Genomic DNA, 20488 nt, shown 5'->3' with positions numbered 1-20488 from the left:
TGAGATAAAAAAAACAGACTGCAGATGCTGGAATCCAAGGTAGACAGACAGGATACTGGCAGAACATAGCAAGTCAGGCAGCACGTGGAGGAAAAGAGAACTTAATGTTTCGGATATTACCCATCTTCAGGACTGGATATGTGGGTAGGCGGAGCTGTAGATAAAAGGTGGGGGGGTGCGGTTGGAAGCGAAATGGTGGTGTTAGGTGGAAACTGGTGGTAAGTATGACCTAGTTTGTGAATGGGTGGGGGGAATCTGGTTGGTGACTGGTTGGGAGGGTCAGAAGGTGAAATGGAAGGGAGGAGTTGGGCCTCGCAAGGGAGCCGGGGGATGGGTCGCAAGATTATTTGAAATTGGAGAATTCAGTGTTGAATCCTGTGGGCTGTAGGGTGCGCAGGCAGAGATAAGGTGTTGTTCTTCAAATTTGAGGTACAAATTGCTGCAACACTGGAGGAGGCTGAGGACGACCATGTCAGAGGCGGATGGGAAGTTGAAGTAGGTGGTGAATGGGAGGTTAGGCTAGCCTTTATGGGCCAGGCAGAGATGCTTGGTGAAATAGTCACCCAGTCTACATTTGGTCTCACCGATCTAGAGAAGACCACATCAGGAGCACTGGATGCAATAGACTAGGTTGGAGGAGATGCGGGTGAAGTCTCCTGTGGAAAGACTGTTTAAGACTGTGGATGGAGGTGAGAGGGGTAGTGTGTGGGCAGATTGTGCATCTTGTACGGCTACAGGGGATGGTACCAGGCAGGTTGGCGGGGAGTGTAGTGCGAGCTAAGGTGTGGCGAAGGGAATGGTCCTCGTGGATGGCAGAGGGAGTTTGGGAGTGAACGATGTTCCGAGTGGTAGGGTCTAATTTGTCATTGGCAGAAGTGCTAAAGATGATATGTTGGATGTGGAGGTTGGTGAAGTGGAAAGGTGAGGACAAGGGTGACCCTATTTTTATTATGTTTGGAGGAGGTGGTGGTGGTTAAGAGCTGTGGAGTGAGGAATGGAGGAGGCACGGTGGAGCGCTGTCTGGATGATGGGGTGGTGTGTGTTTGGGGTGTGTGAAGAGCACTGTTTAAAAAGGGCAGCCATCCGGGATATTTGGGAGTGAAATGCCTCCTCATCAACAAATGTGATAGAGACCGGGCAATTGGATAAACAGGATGGAGTTTTTGCAAGTAGCTATGGGAGTCTGTGGTTTATAATAAATATCGGTCTGTAAACTATCACCAGCAATGGAAACGGAAATGGAGAGGTCAAGAAAGTGGTGGGGAGGTGTCTGAGATGAACCAAGTGAATTTGAGGGTAGGGTGGAAGCTGTGAGCAAAATCGGTGAACTGTTCCCATTCAGCCTGGGTGCAGGATGTAGTACCTATGTAACTGTGAAAGAGTTGGGGAACGGTGCCAATGTAAATACTGAGGAGAGAATTTTTGACAAACAGGCATGTGTAGCTGGGTCCCATGTGAGTGCCATCAGTAACACCCTGGATTTAGAGAAAGAGGAAGAATTAAAGGAAAAGTATTTGAGTGTGAGGACTAGTTCAGTGAGATGGAGGACGGTATTGGTAGGGGGGAGGGGTGGGGTCACTGGACTAGTCTGTTGGGAAGGAAAAAGCTGAGGGCCTGTAGGCTATCCTCATTGGGTATGGACTTATATAGGGGTTGTATGTCCATAATAAAGATGAAACTCTGGAGACCCGTGAACTGAAAGTTTCCAGAGAGGTGGAGGGCATGATTTGTATCCTGGTTTTAGGCGGGAAGTGCCTGGACCAAGAGGGAGAGAATGGAACCAAGGTAGAAAAAGATGAGTTTGGTGGGGCAGAACCATGCAGAAACGATGTGTTGGCTGGGATAGTTGGGCTTGTGGATCTTGGGGGGGCTGGTAAAACCAGGTGGTGTAGGGCTGAGGGATTATGAGGCTGGAGGCGGTGGGGGGGAGTCACCAGAAACAATGAAGTGGTGGACAGTGTGGGAGACAGTGGCTTGATGGTCCGAGGTGGGATGTGGTATCGGAGAATTGGCATTCGGCATCTGCAAGATAAAGCTCTGTCCTCCAGACTACTACCACCCTTTCTTTGTCAGCGGGTTTGATAATGAAACAGGGATTGGTGTGGACTGTTGCACTTTCAGAGGGGGAGATGTTGGAGTGGATGAGGGGGTAGAGAAATTGAGGCAGTCAATGCTAACAGCTAATGTGACAATGAAGAGGCCCGGGTCGGGTAAGAGGCTAGCAGGGGGCCTCCAAGAGGAGGAGGAAGGTTGGAAGCGGGAGAAGTGGTCCCCAGACCGTGGTTGGAAATCTTTATTAAGAAGGCATGGAGAGTGAGATGGCGGAAGAAGAGTCCCACATCATGCTGGGTACGGAACTCATTTAAGTGCAGGCAGAGGGGCATTATCATGAGCCCTTTACTGGGAACAGACCATTTGGCCTCAGAGTTCAAAGTTGGAGGGTGGATGGTGAATATGCAACAAGGTTCAGGGTTGGAGTTTTCAGATATGTTGAGGAGGCTGAAGGACGGGAGGGGTGAAAGGCGATAGCATATGTTGGATGAGGGTTTGATGTCGCAAGGTTCGGGGTGGGATTTCGTTTGTACCTTGCTGGGGTGTCTAGGCACATTGAATTAATTGCTCTGTTGAGAAGGCTTTGAACTACTTGAAGTGGGAAAAGCTTCTGCAGAGGCAATATTGTGCTCTTATCGAGCAAAAGGATATGGCAGCACCTGCAGGGCAGTTATTGAGGTAATAATACCCAGAGTTGGGAAAGGATAGACAGAGTACACAAGCATTTTAATATAAACAGTAAATTGGGTTAAAGGGGTCGAAAAGCGAAAAGGCAAAATTAATGGTGTTTTTTAAATGCACTGACTATTGGAATAAAACAGCTTGTACTAAATTGTTTAATAGGTATGAATACAGCCATTATGGAGACATGTTTATCTCGAGGTTAAAGCTAGGAACTAAATATGTAGGGGTGTGAGACTTTTGAAAGGACAGACAAAAAGGAAAAGGCAGTGTGTTAGCTTTGTTAGTAAGGGATGGACTAAGTACATAAGCAAGAAATGATCTTGAATTGGAAAATGTGCAATGCATGCAGTTGGAGTAAGAAATAAACAAAAATGAAGAGACTGGGAGTATTCTGTTCGGGGGCCTATAGTAGCTATACTGTAGGACAGGATAAGTCAGCTGATAAGACATGAAAAAGGCAGTATTTTGATATGGATGACTTTAAACTTCATGTAGACTGGGAAAATCAAATTGGTAAAGATAACCATGAGGATAAATTTCGTGGGGTGTATTTGGGGTTACTTCCAAGCACAGTGCGTGTGGCTGCAATCAGGGATCAGGCTCTTCTGGATCTGCTAATGTCTATTAATAAATCATTAGAGTAAAACATCCCTGGGAAAACAATGACTATATAATATAGTAGAACTTGATATTTGGTTTGAGAGTGAGAAACTAGGGTCAGAAACAACTGTGCTAAACTTAGCCAAGGGTAATTAGAAAGGAATAAAGATCCATTTGGCCAAAGTGGACTGAGAAAGCAGCAAACATGATTGAGGAACTGCAACAGATGTTTAAGAAAATAGTTTATGGCTCACAACAAAATACTTACAGTGAGGAAGAAGGATTGTAGAAGGGAATGAAATAACCATGGTTTACCAAAGAAGTTAAGATTAGCATCAAATTCAATGAATGAAAATGTGAAAAAGTTAGTGCTAAACCAGAGACTTGGGCAAGTTTTAAAAGCTAATGCAAGATGATTAAGAACAGAGAAAATAACTTTGAGAGTAAACTAGCAAGTAGTATGGATAAATGGACAATAAAAACTTGTTTAAATATGTAAAAAGGCAAGAGAGAGGCAAAAGTGACCAGGTGCCCCTTAGAGAATAAGGCTGGGACATGAATAACATACAGCCAAGAAAAAGCAGAGCAGTTGAATTATTCAGTTTTTGTGGTAGAGCACAGTAATAGTACACCACAACTAAATCAGGAGAGGACATAATCTCAGTAATGAGTTGCATATTAAGATAGAGATAAGGAGAAATTTCCTTTTGAGGGTAGTGAACCTGTGGAGTTCTTTATCATAGAGGCTCATTTAAAAATCATTAAGATTATTCAACACTGAAATAGGCAGAGTTTTAATAAAGAATCAAAGATTTATGGGGAAGGGGCTGGAATGTGCAGTTGAAGATTGTCAAATTATATGTACTGTGAAGAGGTTCAAAGTGACTTCAAAAAAATTTGGATACTTAATAGCCAAAAAACATTGCATCTTTAATACGCTGGGGGAAGATGAGCTTTTCCCCTATGATGGTATACAGAGCATTTCTTAAATGGTAAGAAATTGGAAAGTATAGGTGTATAACGAGACCTGGAATTCTTTGCCAACAGGTCACCTGAAGTCTAATATACAGGTGCAGCAAAAATATTAGGAAGACTAATAATATGTTAGTCCTTACTCAGAAGAGGATTTGAGTATACCATAACAAAATCTTGCTTTAGTTGTATCAAACTTGGGTTGACCCCCATGTGGAATCGTGTGTGCAGTTTTAGTCCCTTTACCTTAGAAGGATATTATTGCTATAACGCGAGCTTGCCAGAATCGTCCCTGGGATGCCAGGACTGTCCAATGAAAAGAGATCGGGGAAACTGGGCTTGTAGTCTCTGGAGCTTTGAAGACTGAGAAGTGATCTCATTGAAACCTACAAAATACTTAGAGAAGCTCAGGATAGGTGTAAGTAAGATGTTTCCCTCAGTTGGGGAGTCCAAAATCAGGGAACACAATTTCAAGATAGGAATGAAGTCACTTAGGTTTGAGATGAAGAAAAATTTATTTTACTCAGCATTGTGAACCTTTGGAATTCTCTACCATAAAAGACTGCAGAAGCTTAGTAACTGACTGTGTTTAACAAAGGGATCAACAGCTTGGTAAATACTACAGATGTAAAAGAATAGGGGAATTGTGCGAAAAAGCGATTTAAAATAGATAACAATCAGTGTTCTTTAGAATGACAGATCAAGTTCAGCAGTCTGAATTGCCTGCTTGTGCCCCCTTTTGTTTATTCCTGTGTTCTCTCTGCTGACCCCACAAAAACTTCTGTCTCACTTTATAGTCATTGATTTGTAGGGAAGCCTGTAACCTGATCTTAAAAGTGGCACCCTTGTGTTCTTCATGGTAATAATAAGTAGTTAGCCTGGAATCCAGGTAGAAGTGCTGATTCACTATCAGTTTAAAAGTAAATAGTTTATAGTACTAATGCTTATAGATTTTATTTTCAAATATATTGGAACAGGGTTATGCTGCACCTCCTGAAGCAAGTGAGAATTGAATATGGACCTTTTGGCTCAGAGGCAGGGACACTACTACTGTGCCATAAGAGCCCTCACTGTTTATAACCTGATACTATCAATACTTTTCTGGGACTTCAGGAGGTTCAGAGGCTACCCTCTGTGAACTTGTCAATGCTGTTTTCGTCTCCAACTGTTTATTCCTCACACTCACCCTAGTAACAAAACATGGGCCTCACTTTGATCTTTAACTGCTTCAGGCCTTGTCAGTGGGTGTAGCATACACAAAAAACCCCATCATTTCACCCTAAATTCAATAAAACAATTGTGATAACCTTTTTTTTGTAATATATTTTAATAGAGTGAAAACCATTTTAAACAAAATACAATGATCCTAAGTTTTATAGACCGTTTTAAATTAATTGATGAAATGCATGTTGGCCAGATCAGATGCACACCAATAATATGCTAAACAGGAAATATCACACCTGGGATGTGCACAAATCAAATTGTGCGCACACATCTGTACACACTTGTTTTTTGAAATGGCCACAAATTGTTAGTGCTTGATATTCATGATATTTTTCAAATTTAGCAAAGTAGGCTAATGTGTCAAACTGGGAATGTTTAAAATTTAGCTCCACATACAGATGGGATTAATTATTTTGAGTCTTGAAATCTATTTCCTGTTTTCAGCTAATAACGTCTGTTTACTTTTCTGTTCTGTACTTTTTTTTAAAAGGAGACAGTTGCTGTCTGTCTGTGCTAAATTAAAACCAACTCTTGAGTTACTGATGATAAGTCATGTTTTCTCCTGGCCATGTTATATTACTGTTGTATTTTAGTTTCCAGCTTTCTTTCTGCAATAGTGTTTTTATTGGTGAATAGAAATTTTTACAAATGTAAACAATTGCAACAAGCAAAGTTTAGATTAATTCAGCTTCACATATACATGCTATCGCTTCAAAACTATGAGATGAGTGTGTTCGCTTGATCTTTGGACAGAAAATGAGAAACACATTTAAGATTCAATCAGTGTTTCTAATGTGGGAAATGGAGTCTGTTAAATATAATGTATGTGTTCATGCTCATTATATTCAAAAAATTTTTTTATTCATTTGTGGGATGTGGGCGTCACTGCTTACCCAGCATTTCTTGCCCATCCCTAGTTGCCCTTGAGAAGGTGGCGGTGAGCTGCCTTTTTGAACCACTGCAGTCTATATTATGGTCATAGAAATGTAAAATTCAACCACAAGTTATTGACCTTCAGAAAAGTTTCAACAAATAGTGAATTCTTCCATATAATTTGTTACAACACCTTTTAACAGATATGATGTCTATGTTTGGATACAAATGACAAGTAAAATGCTTTTATTCTTGGCTTTTGTGAAAAACCCCAAAATGTGCTTTGCTTTGCAGCTATCGACATGTGGTCTGCAGGCGTCGTCTTTCTCTCCTTGCTGAGTGCCCGATACCCATTTTTCAAAGCTAGTGATGATTTGACTGCTTTGGCACAGATCATGGCTATCCGTGGATCGAAGGAAACCATTCAGGCTGCTAAATCATTTGGTATGGAACATGTCCCTTTAAAAGTTAATAGGAAAAGATCTGTCTTGTCTGTTTCCAATAATGTTTCAAGATTATTAAGACTTTTTTTTAAATGCCCAATTCATGAGAATGTTTGTTTTGCTTTGATTTAGATATTGTTGTCATGTGAGCTCAAGTATAGGAATACAGTGAAAAGTGTACAGAAGTGCCAGGATAATGGCAACATCTTGGTTACACACTTAAGTACAAAGCTGGAATAAAAACAGCAACAGACATAATGGAGACAAAGCCAAAACAAATGAAAAACGTCCAGATATTAAATCTTGTTTGAGTCTTATCTGCATGCAAACCCCCAGGCCAAGCCACAGCCTGGAGCCTTGGGAGGACCTGAGTGTTTGCTGCCATTGACGCTACCACCTCCAGCCTCCTTGTCACAGACCATGTTCAAGTATATTTGAACATGGCGCAGATTTTGGTTTTAAATCTTTGAATATCTTCCAGTATATATGCACCAATTATTTTCTGCATGTTACTTAAATTGGAACAGTGTAAAAATTCTCCATAGCGATACATTTAATGTTTTCAATAGGAGTTGTACACAAATTTTGCCATTCAGAATTCTGATTTCAAGTTGTGTGCATTATTTGACAGGTGGAATTGTATGACTGGCCAATATAAGATGAAAGCTGGAAGCATTTTGCTGAACCAAGTTGTTTACTAGGAGTAGTATCTTGAATAACCTGTAATAATTTAATTTGTAGTACATAAATTGATATCAGTCCTGAAAAATATCTTTATATCAGACAGTAATCCTGTAGGCTAATTATTGGGAACTCTCCACCATTTAATTGGATTGTTAAGTAAAGAGAAAACTGTTAAAAACAGACTAAACATGTAATTGGAATGACAAGAGTTGAAGTACCTAACCACTGATTAATTCTCCCCGTTATAAAGTATCAGAGAGAAGGGGTAAGAAATACTTTTTTTAACATGATAAAAGTAAAAACTCAAGATACATGGATTAGAAACAGAAACCAAAGCATTTGGAATTTTTAAAAAAATGAAACCATAATGGGGTAAGATAAAGAATGGAAACTAACATGTTAATATTAAATATCAAGGCACCCAATGATTCAGTAATAAGTAGATGCCCTGTGTAGTCTAATATTAAATCAGGCATGAGGAAGAAAAGAGCAAAAAAAAGTTGATGTTGTGAGATGAATTAAAAAGTACAAGAGGAAGTTTGTGTGGAATATAAATGCAGGCCAAATGACATGTTTCTCTACTACAAATTCTCTTTATATTGTGGTGATGGGGAGGCGATGGCCATAGTGGTATTATCGCTGGACCATTGATCCAGAGACCCAGATAATGTTCTGCGGGCCTGGGTTCGAATCCTGCCATGGCAGATGGTGGAATTTGAATTGAATTTTTAAAAAACGGTCTGGAATTAAAAATCTAATGATGACCGTGAATCAGTTGATTGACAGAAAAACCCATCTGATTCACAAATGCCCTTTAGTGAAGGAAACTGCCATGTTTACCTGATCTGGTCTACATGTAATTCCAGACCCACAGCAATGTGGTTGACTTTTAACTGCCCTGTAGGCAATTAGGGATGGGCAATAAATGCTGCCTAGCTAGTGATGTTCTCCACCTGTAATAAATGAATTTTTTTTAAAATCCCAAAATGCTGAGTTAACTAAGTTCAGCCAGGCTGAGTTTGAGCATATTAAAATCAACTGTCATGAACTCAAATAAGAAATCTAGTGAGGTTTACATGGCTGATGGTTGTTACCTTGTGGAAGTGGAGAAAATTCATAATCAACCAGGCCTTGATGCCTCAGCAATCAATTCGGGCCATTGTTTCTAAATTTAAGTACAAGAAATAGACTCTTGGTTGTTTTTAAAATGATGCCGGTGCTTAAGAAAATCTACCTCTACATGAGTCATCATTTTCAAGAATGATTGATTGTAAAGAACTATATGGAAGGATTATAGAATTAATATTTTGCCAACAAAAGTTAGGAATACAGTTGCTCAGCAGGTTGAAACTTCACACATCTGACATGCACCTGTAGGGAGGAGTTCCAGCTTTTTCTTTGGGAACAAGTTAATTAGAGGAATGCACTTCTCTGAACCACAAAGGAGTCACTTGGCATTGGCCACACACTCTGTATCTACCACAGCTCAATGCAAAGCAACCAAAAGGAATGATTTGAAGAGCAATAAAAATAACCTGCAAAATAAAGCTAGTTATTTCATTGAGAGAGAAATGATCGTTGGCAATTTTTTTTTGGAAAGAAGAATCATTGGAGTCACATTGATCAGTGGTACAAAAACCGCAATTAGGTTTCTCAAACCATTTTCACAGCTCTGAAAGGCTGAAGAATTTTCTAAGCATACTAGACTGGAAAGTTTGACTACAAGATGCTCTGCATCACAGCATTTAATATTATAAAACTGATCAGACATATTTCTGATGTAGCCAAAAATCATCATAGTTGAACATGCGGGGGGTAGTTGTGTGAGACAGCACATAAATTGGCTGGAAAACTCAAAAACATGTTGTGCTTTAAGTGCTTTTTTTCCCTTGAGTTCATTCAAAGGAAATGTTGGTATGTGCCTTTTTTATATTTTTAAGAACTTTCACTAATGACGATATGTGTTCCATGTTTGAATCACTTGAAACTGTCATTCACAAGTTAATGCTGGTTCATTTTGTGCAATATACTAAATGCACTTTTAATTTTGTAAGCTTATCTACAAAACTGTTCGATGCAGCTTAGCTGTGATTTTACTAGCAAGGCTCATTTCGGTTTTGTTACAGACAGACATGTCTTGTTTATTTAAAAAGTTCCAAGGAGTGATTGGTCTTTGAGTTAGTATGCTCCCCTTTCAAATCCATACCAAGGAACTTTTCATTGCCAAATGTGATCGTCCTGTCTGTAATGACTTTTGCCCAGCTTGACGTAGTTCCTGGTGGGTGCATTAGCATGTTTTGTTAATTATACAATTGTAAGCCATTGCCAGTACACACAGCACAGTGCCCACGGGCTGTTTTGGTGCCAGATTCCTCATTTGAAAGGACGTTCAGATAATGCAGTGCAGTTTCAAATGGATGAAATATTGCAGCAGAATAGAATTGTAAAACAAAGGGGTTATTTTAAGTTTATGTTAAAAAGATTTACCAAGACAATACCAAAACTAAATGTTTATTTAACATTAAAATCAGAACAGGTTGGGCCCTCCGATCTCAGAAAACTATTACCTGATGATAAGCCTTTAAAATGACAAAATAATGTAATCAAATCTGTAAAATTTGGAAAGCTCAAAAACTAGAAGAGTCAAATATAAGTTGTTCAGTAATGAATTCTGTAAAAAAATCCAGGAGAATGCTTTTCCTTTGAGAGGCTGGAATGTGGAGCCTTCTATTTTTTGTAGAATTGAGACAAACAACATGGATGCATTTCAGAGATAGATAAATTACCACAAAAGAAAGGAAGAAAAGTAAAAAATGTTCTGATAGAACTAAATAGAATTTGAGGAGGTATAAGTGGAAGATACACTAGCATGTATCAACTGGGTTGATTGATTAGTTTGAGTTAGAAAGTTTCTGTTTTTAAAAAACTTCTTTAAAAACCCTCTCCATATTTCAGGAATTTTATGCTCTCCCAGAGAAATGGGAAAGTTTTGAGAAAGAGGGGTGAGATCCTGAAAGTAGATTTTAGGGAATTAGTAAGGTAAAGAAAAAGAAAATCTCATGAGTCACAATCTCAGCAATAAATCCTGTGCCATGTACTTGTGAGCATAGGCATAGGAGATATGATTGATGGACCATGCAGCTGGAGAACTGTGGGAGGGAGACCATCAGCATTATGTCTGGATCTAGTGATGATGTTGTATTAAATATAAGGATGGGATGTTCTCTGATCAAAATGTGATGTCTCTTTGGAGCTAAGAAACAGCAACAAATAGTAAACATTGGTTATTGTTGTTTATAGGGCACCAAACAGTAGCAATAATGGAGAGCAAGCAGAGACATTGTGTGGAAAAATTAAGGGAACTGAAAATTTGTAACTCCCTTGGATCTGATATTCTTCTTGTCAAAATGTTGAAAATGATAGTGGACACCTTAATGGTCATCCTCCAAAATTGTTTAAATTATGGAATGGTTCTTGCAGATTAGAAACTAGCAAATGTCACTGCACCATTTAAGAAGGGAATGAGAGACAAAATTGGGAGCTTGCACATCAGTTGACCTTGCATCAATAGTAGGGAAAAAGCTAAAATCCAAGAAGGATGTAAGGTATGGACATTTGGATAGTAAAATTTTTGGTCATAGCATGGATTTGAAAATGGTACATGAACAATCCTGTTGGGAGATTTTTTGAGGATGTTGAGAATTGAGAAAATCAGCAGAGGCAGGATGCTTGGAGTATCAAGGGCTTTTGGTAAAGTCACTCTTGACAGGTGGTCAGCAAAATTACATCACATGGTAATGTATTGGCATGTATTAAAGATTGGTTATCAGGCTGCAAACAGGATCAGAACAAAAGGGTCATGCTCTCATTGGCATGCTGTCACTAGTGGGATGTTCAAAGGCCCCAGCTGTTCACAATAGATAACCGCTTGAAAGTGGGGAATCAAATGTAATGTTTACAGGTTTGCAGATAGCGCCAAGCTAGATGGGAATGTGTGTTGTGAGGAAAATGCATAACAGCTTCCAGAGGATTTGAAAAGACTTGGTGATTGAACGTGATTATAGTGGATGGAATATCATGTGGAAAAATGAGAGGTTGTCTATTTTGATAGGAAGAACAGGTATGCACAGTGTTTCTTAAGTGGTAAGAGGTTAGAAAAATATAGGTTTACAATGGGATCTAGGCATCCTTGTTAATAAGCCACTTAGGGCTAACATGCAAGTAAAACAAGCAGCAATTAGGAAGACTAATGATATAATTCACCCTTTGGGAAAGAGGATTTGTGTATAGTAGTAATGAAGTCTTGCTTTAATTTTGTAGAACCTTAGTTAGAATGCAACTGGGGTAATGCCTGGAGTTTTAGTCCCCTACCTTAGAAAGGATATTATTGCTATTGAGGGAACGCCACAGAAGTTCACCTAACTTCTTTCTGACATGACAAGACTGTCCTCTAAAGAGTGATTAGGAAAACTGAACCTGTGTTAACTACAAAAGAAAGTGAGCTAATTAACATTTGCATGATACTTAAAGGGATAGATGAGGAAGGTACAGATATTTCCCTGGTTGTAGAGTCTCAAGCGTGGATTCATTTTCAGAATAAAGGGAAGGGCCTCTCTAGGACTGAGATGCGGAGAAATCTTTTAAACCCAGAGCTGTGAACTTTTGGAATTCTCTACACCAGAGGGCTGTGGAAGCTCAATCATTGAGCATGTTTAAAGTACAGATTGACCGCTTTCTAAATACAAATGTTGCAAAGAGGTGTGGGGATATTGGTGTGAATGGCATTGAAGTGATAAATTGCCTCAATCACACTGAATAATAACAGGCTCACTGGGCTAAATGACTTACTCCTATGTTTACCTTGCCATTGACTGGCCTATACCAGAAGTGCTGTATGTCACTGAAATGGATACTATTTGAATACGTAGCAATATTAGCATACAATGGAAAGGTATATTCTGAGTAGCAGGGCAGGAGAGAATAAAACTACCGTGGAACAACTAGCATTCAAATGAGACTGATAATGTAGAGATACTAACTGGAATAGCTTAATTGATTTTCTGGGAAGTGCTGTTAACCACAAAAATGTCAGAACTAAGTTCTTGACACTAAAAACTCTGCTGCTCCCAAGTTAGTCGTATTTGGGTGCAGAAAATGTCTCATCATCAAGGTACAATTGTCAGACTGCATCCATGTCTCTTCACAGATTTGGAGCTCACTTAGTGAGAGCTTGGAGCAGCATGATGGGTCAGTGGTTAGTGCTGCTGCTGAATGGTGCCAGAAACCCAGGTTCAATTCCACCCGTGAGTGACTGTGTGAGGTGCATGTTCTCCCCGTGTCAGTATGGGTTTCCATCGGGTACCCTGGTTCCCTCCCACAATCCAAAGATGTGCAGGTTAAGTGGATGGGCAATGCTAAATTGCCCGAACTGTCCTGGGACATGGTGGTTGGGTGGGATACCATCAGAGGGTTAGTGTGGGCTTGATGGGCTGAATGGTGTGCTTCCACACTGTAGGGATTTTATTATTTTGATTCTAAGCTTAGGCTCAAGAATTATATGCTTGGACTGAAGAATGCTACAGGAGTTGAATGTGGAACCATGTTGTAAAAGTATGTACATAGATCAGAACTGCGGTCTACTTTGTTATTGGTTCGAAATTTGAATCATTTGTGGCCTGAATAGAACCTGAAAAACTGATTTCCTAAAAACAGAAACAGAAAATAGGAGCAGGAGTAGGCTATTCAGGCCTTCAAGTCTGCTTAGCCATTTAGTACAATCATGGCTGATGATCCAACTCCAGAAATGGCTTTCACCCAATACTAGAATACACCTCCTCCCTCCCACCCACCGTCCTGCAAAAATTCCATCCCCTATTCCCAGTGCCTCCGCCGCATCTGCTGCCAGGATGAGGCATTACACTCCCGCACATCCCAGATGTCCGCGTTCTTCAAGGACCGCAACTTCCCCCCACAGTGGTCAAGAACGCCCTTGACCGCGTCTCCCGCATTTCCTGCAACACATCCCTCACACCCTGCCCCCGCCACAACCACCCCAAGAGGATCCCCCTCGTTCTCACATACCACCCCACCAACCTCCGGATACAACGCATCATCCTCCGACACTTCCGCCATCTACAATCCGACCCCACCACCCAAGCCATTTTTCCATCCCCACCCTTGTCTGCTTTCCGGAGAGACCACTCTCTCAGTGACTCCCTTGTCCGCTCCACACTCCCCTCCAACCCAACCACACCCAGCACCCTCCCCTGCAACTGCAGGAAGTGCTACACTTGCCCCCACACCACCTCCCTCACCCCCATCCCAGGCCCCAAGATGATTTACCATATTAAGCAGATGTTCACCATATCTGCCAATGTGGTATACTGTATCCATTGTACCCGGTGTGGCATCCTCTACGTTGGGGAAACCAAGCGAAGGCTTGGGGACCGCTTTGCAGAACACTTCAGCTCGGTTCGCAATAAACAACTGCAACTCCCAGTCGCGAACCATTTTAACTCCCCCTTCCATCCCTCAGACGACATGTCCATCATGGGCCTCCTGCAGTGCCACAATGATGCCACCCGAAGGTTGCAGGAACAGCAACTCATATTCCGCTTGGGAACCCTGCAGCCCAATGGTATCAATCTGGATTTCACAAGCTTCAAAATCTCCCCTTGCCCCACTGCATCACAAAACCAGCCCAGTTCGTCCCCTCCCCCGACTACACCACACGACCAGCCCAGCTCTTCCCCTCCCCCCACTGCATCCCTAAACCAGCCCAGCCTGTCTCCGTTTCCCTAACCTGTTCTTCCTCTCACCCATCCCTTTCTCCCACCTCAAGCTGCACCTCCATTTCCTACCTACTAACCTCATCCCACCTCCTTGACCTGTCCATCTTCCCTGGGCTGACCTATCCCCTCCCTACCTCCTCACCTATACTCTCCTCTCCACCTATCTTCTTTTCTCTCCATCTTCGGTCCGCCTCCCTCTCTCTCCCTATTTATTCCAGAACCCTCTCCCCATCCCCCTCTCTTATGAAGGGTCTAGGCCCGAAACGTCAGCTTTTGTGCTCCTGAGATGCTGCTTGGCCTGCTGTGTTCCTCTAGCTCCACACTTTGTTACCTTCACCCAATATTCTTTTGATTGCTTTTGTGTTAGAAAATGTATTTGACTCCTCCTTGAAACCATTCACTGTTTTGGCCTTGGCTGATCTGTTGCAGAGAATTCCTCAGGCTCTGGGTAGAGAAATTTCTCCTCCTCTTAATCCTAATGGCCTACCCCATATCCTTAGACTGTGACCCCTGGTTCTGGGCTCCCTGGTCATGGCGATCTCCTTCTCATGTTTACCCTATCTAGTCCCATTAGAATTTTATGGGCTTAAACTCCAGTGAATACAATCCTAAGCAATCTTCGTGTGCTAACCCAGGAATCAGTCTGGTAAAGTTTCATTGCCAGAACATCATTCCTAGTGTAAAGAGACAAAAAACTGAACATAATGCTCTAGGTATGGTCTTACCAAGGCCCTGTACAGTTGCAACAAGACATACCTGCTCCTGTACTGGTAACCTCCTACTATAAGGTCAACGTAGCATTTGCTTTCTTTTTGCCGGTTGCACTTGTATGCTTTCTTTCAGGACTGCTGTATAACGACACCAGGTCTTGTTGCACCTCCCTCTTTCCTAATTGATTGCCATTCAGATAACTGCTGATTGTAAAGGACTGGCATCTTTTTTCCTTCACATACTTATTAAAGCTTTTCCAATCTGTTTGTTCCCTGCAAACGTCTATCTTTCCTCTCTCCATCAATCCCTTTGTCCTCATTTGCTGGTATCTAAACTGCTTCCCAATCCTTCAACCTGCTTTTTTGGCCAATTTATTTGTCCTTTTCTTGAATCTGATGATATCCCTAATTTCCCTCGTTAGTCATTGTTGGGCCACTTGCCGATTTTTGAGCCGGCCTGGAATGAACAGTTGTTGTAGTTCCTCTATGCACTGTTTAAGTGTCTGTCATTGCCTGTCCACAGTCATTCCTTCAAGTAACTTTCCCTTGCGCCTCATACCATTATAGTTTCCTTTTATTTAAATTTAGGATCCACAGCCTCAGAATCAACTACATCAATGTCCACCGTAATGAATTCAATCTCCTCCCCCCACCAGGGATCTTGCACAACTCAATTTGCCAATTATTCCTTTCTGATTGCACAATAACCAGTCCAATTTGGTGTGTTTCCTAGTTAGTTCGTCAATGTTTTGATCCGGAAAGCCACACTTGAGGAATTCCTGCTCTGTTAATCTTATTGATTTGCCCAATCTATTTACAGATTGAATTGGTCCATAATCACAACTGTACCTTTTATTGTTTGTGTGCCAAATGTCTTGCCCAATGTTACCATCACAGATGTTAAACAGAGCCTCTTTTTGTTTTTGCTAATGCAAAAGTAGAAATGTGACTGATCCGTGAACAGGCATGCTTACTTGTAGCAAAAACCAAGTTGCTGGAAAATCCAGCAGGTCTGGCAACATCTGTGAAAGAAAAAAACAGTTAACGTTTCGGGTCCGGTGACCCTTCCTCAGATCAGTGTTCTGAGGAAGGGTCACCGGACCCAAACTGTTAACCCTGTTTTTCCCTTCAGGTGATACCAGACATGCTGAGCTTTTCCAGCAACTTGGTTTTTGTTCCTGATTTATCATATCTGCAGTTCTTTTGGTTTTTATGCTTACTTGTACGTCTGAAATTGTTGGGTTGCTTCTGAAAATTGATTCCAGCAGATGGTACTACTGAACAAACCTGGCCCCTGTATGAAACCTGCCTTGATTGGTACAACTGCAATGCAAGAATGCCTATGGTCAACTCCCTTGGGAATTAGGACACTTCGCATGTGACAGTCCTCTGCCCAATTCTACTTATTCTGTTGATACCTTCCCTTCCCTCCCAAAAAAAAGTGAATCGCTAAAGGAAAATCCACTGTCCCGTGTGAAGTGTAAAATTGGCAATCCTAACAATCATGGGCACTTAACTTTGTCTTGAAATGAACGGCATATTAGGAAAATGAAACATGAGTGCATTGTGATCCTCTCGATTTATTGATATGTATATGCTCAAAAGTAGTTTGGAGTTTGCGATGGCCAACAGAGGTATTGTTGAAAAACGATGGGTGTGATATTGGGTGGTGATATGGTACAAGGGGTCACCACCTCCTTTGCTAATTAAGTTGATAGAGACAACAGCCTAAATTTTGCAATATGTTAAGTGTATTCCCCTAGATCAGCCTGCCATAGATTGGTAATAGTAATCTGTATATGGGTGGTTGAACATTTTACAGAGTTGAAGACCAGATCAGGATGGGAATTAATATATCTAGCACTACCAACGCACGGCTTAAAGCACTCTGTACTTTTTATTGTGGATTTTTATTAAATGCCACAAAATCTGTTGCTTTTTATACTTTCATTGTGTACAAAGTATGCTGCTGTATGTCAAAGATTTAACTCCCTTCAAATTTTTTTTTAGGTAAAGCTGTTTCATGTAGCAAGGAATGTCCAAAATTGGATTTGAAGACTTTGTGTGGAAGACTGCGAGGAACAGATTGTTCAAGTAAAAGAATATCAAACCAAAAAATTGAGCCAAAGGAGGGATTACGTATTGCTGGCAATGTGCCAGGTCCAACTGGAAAGGATGATTCAAAGACTGATTCCTTGATATATAAAGAAGAGTTTCACAGCCAACCAACAACAGTCAAACAGGATTTTCAGGGGGACTCTGATTTCAAAAGCACAGCTAGATCATCAGATACAAAGAGCTGGAATAGAGTTCCAGACCTAGCATATGACCTTCTAGACAAGCTTTTAGATTTGAATCCAGCAACTAGGATAACAGCAGAAAAGGCTTTGAAGCACCCGTTCTTTGAAAACATGTAACTCATTTAGATATTATATGATGTATGTTGCATGTGTGGAATGAGCACAGAATTACATGATTCAGTACTGGCAGGTGCTTATTTTAAGCAGATTTTGTTGACTTTAGTTCTGAATTTTATACCGATTGAGTTAAACCTCCACTTTCAATTCAGCCATGGAATTTTATTAACCTTCATGTTCCTGACCGCCACCATTCCCTTGCCCTCTTTCTCTAATCCATTGCTCTCTTTTGAGAGCTTAAATGCAAAGCTGTCTTTTAAACAAACATATGCATCTGATGATTTTAAAAATCATTGTATTTTTCTTCCTAACACTTCTATGGCATACAACAATGCACACAGAGACAAAACATGTAGGAGATCTGCTCATCTCAGACCATATTCCTGAAGAATCCACCGCCTGGATTGACTGATATTCAGATTCGTGGCGCAGCTGTGGTTGAAGCTAACGTAAGACCATGTGAAATTCATCTCACCAATGTGAATGTCAATGTGAACACTTTTTGAAAACAGCTGGAGGAACTACACCGCTTTGGAATTTGCATACTTTCGATAATACTGCCTGGTGCTATTTGCATTTTTTCACATTTAAACATTTTGCTTTAAATTTATGCCCTAAATTTAATTCAAACGACTGTCTTTAAACAAAATGATGTGGCCATCTTGCCTACCTCAAAAGCCATGATATTAAACACATTCCTAGTCACATCACTTATTAGTTACAATAGCATTTATTAACAGCAAGAGTTATTTGACAGCTTTTGCGAACAGAAGAAAACAAAATTGAAATAAATATTTATTTCTGATCTGTTGGCATTCATCTTTATCTCTGAATTTTGTGGCATCCTGAAAATGTTTATGCAGTTACCTTGTGCTTGTTTAGTTTTGGTTTTTTTTATAAAGTTAGAATTTTTCTTTGCAGTGTTGATTAAACCCAACTGCCAAACTGTTTTTATAATTTTTTTTCAGACATCTGGCAAAACATTAAAATACTTCAAAATGTTTCTTGCTTTTAATTCTTTATTGCATATGTTTTCAAAACATGCTGTACATGCCATTTCTGGCACCATTTTGATTATTCAGCTGTGCACAAAAGTGAATCAGAAAAGTAACTGTCACTTCTGCCAACTACTTTTTTTAATTACAAAAAACAATTCCATAACTTGAACTTCAAAGCGAGATGTATACCAAAGAACTCTTAAATTGAGAGACAATGTTTAAAGTTGGTTGTCTCTTGTTTTAGTAACTACAGGCAGTCCCCACTTAATGAACATCTGACATATGAACACTTAACTACAAATGAGATCCCACATTTAATATTAATTTTAAAGATCTGACAACTGTTTGTTTGTACTAGTGAACAGCTATTTTATCATGTATTTTGTTCTGACTTGTGTACAAGTTGACTTACGCGTATACTCGAGATTGGAACCTATTTGTAACCTGTAGATTTGCCCTTGTTTTAAATTTATGCCCAGTCCTAGTTTTTGATTTGTAATTTGTAAATGACTGACTAGCCCAAGCTTTATTGAATCCCTCTCCCTTCACTCTAATGTTGTTGAAAGTGCTTTCATACATCCTTGTGCTTCTTAATAAGTCACTTTTCCTAAGCCACTTGTTCTTTCCTCCATCACAAACTGCCTTCAGCTCCAAAGTGAAGTTTTCTGTCATCTTTCCACATTTTCCAATTAAAGTCCCCTTTCATCCCCTTTTCCTGCTCAGTAAAGTACCTGCATTGCTCCGTCTGCTTTGGCAGATATGTGGAGACGCAAGAAATTTCGCATTTAATAGACAAATAGCAATGAACGATGAGCACGACCGGCTGCATCAGTCTCGTGCTTGTTAGTGCCTGAGCATTGTATGGGAACTGTGTTTAATGCTGATAATACTTGTCATTCGTTCTAGTTAAAGCCTCAAACCCATGTAGTCCCAGTGTTGTGGTTCAGTTATCCATCTCGTCAATTTTGGCGTTGGGAAATTGAATAAAAGCCTTGCATTTGTCAACAGTAGGTTATTGCGTTTTAATGTTGGAAATTGGAGTATCAAGAGATCAAAATTAAACACAAAGAGGAAATTGATGTTAGGTTGATGGTATTGTGCTGAACTAATAATTTTATAATAGCACTTTAAACTGCTTGGAGTCTAACAAATCTCCCACACAATTTGGCAGCTAGAATTTAAAATTGTTCTTTGTTGCATTTTCTGAAATACTCTGTTGTCGATTTAAGGCCCATAAGATTTTTTCAATTCACGGCAGTGTAAAAGTAACTTCTGGAAAACATTACAACCTAATGCGTGGTGTTGCATTTATTAAAACTAGACTGTTAACATGTTGACCTTTCAGGAAAGCAAATTCACAATGTTACTGCTTTTTTAGAGTTGGTCATTAGTTAGCATTTCTTTGTGAATATGTTTTACTCTTAAACTTTCATAGGCAACAGGTGCAGTAAAAGTGCATCCATTAGATTTGCTTCATAAATTTTGGCAGAGCAGAGTTGACTTGCATCTACCCAGAAATTTGCAAGAGAATTTGTTTTCTGAGAAAATCAGTGCCATCTCTGGTTTTAATTTTTTCCACCTATGTGTTAATGCAAGAACCGGCTTTACTCCCAGGATTTGTCATGAAAGTCAACTGGTCACTTTTTGTGGTTATTTAGCAATGAAATGAAAGCCAAATGGAATCAGAATATCAATAGAAAACTGCATTGAGAAACATGCTGCTAAGAGATGATACAGATTTTATTTTCTTTTATTCATTAATTGATTGAGCATGTCACTGGCTAGGCAGCATTTATTGTCCATCCCTGTCCAGTGGGCAGTTCAGAGTCAACCACATTGCTGTGGATCTAGAGTCTCACGTAGGCCAGAACAGGTAATGGTGGCAGTTTCCTTCCCTCAAGGGAATTAGTGAAGCAAATGGGTTTTTCCGCTAGCAATCAACAATGGGTTTATGGTGAACATTAGATTCTTAATTCCAGGTATTTTTACTGAATTCAAATTCACTATCTGCCATGGCAGGATTCGAACCAGGTCGCCAGA

The 20488-nt window shown here is 40.3% G+C and overlaps 1 protein-coding gene across 4 annotated transcripts in view; it reads left to right on the top strand.

Annotated features, from left to right (window-relative positions):
* Positions 1–18446, top strand: part of cdc7 (cell division cycle 7 homolog (S. cerevisiae)) — an 88383-nt gene extending 69937 nt beyond the window's left edge. For all 4 annotated transcript variants that reach the window (XM_059648088.1, XM_059648087.1, XM_059648085.1 and 1 more), the window contains 2 exons: positions 6700–6849; positions 17044–18446. In XM_059648088.1, the coding sequence (XP_059504071.1) occupies positions 6700–6849; positions 17044–17450 (557 nt within the window). In that variant the 3' untranslated portion in view covers positions 17451–18446. The remainder of the gene's footprint in view (positions 1–6699; positions 6850–17043) is intronic.
* Positions 18447–20488: the final 2042 nt, after the last annotated feature.

This window comes from Stegostoma tigrinum, chromosome 8 (genome assembly GCF_030684315.1).
Source record: "Stegostoma tigrinum isolate sSteTig4 chromosome 8, sSteTig4.hap1, whole genome shotgun sequence".
NCBI classification, from domain to species: domain Eukaryota; kingdom Metazoa; phylum Chordata; class Chondrichthyes; order Orectolobiformes; family Stegostomatidae; genus Stegostoma; species Stegostoma tigrinum.
The sequence above is the reverse complement of the archived record's forward strand: the minus strand, read 5'-3'. Positions and strand labels throughout refer to the sequence as shown.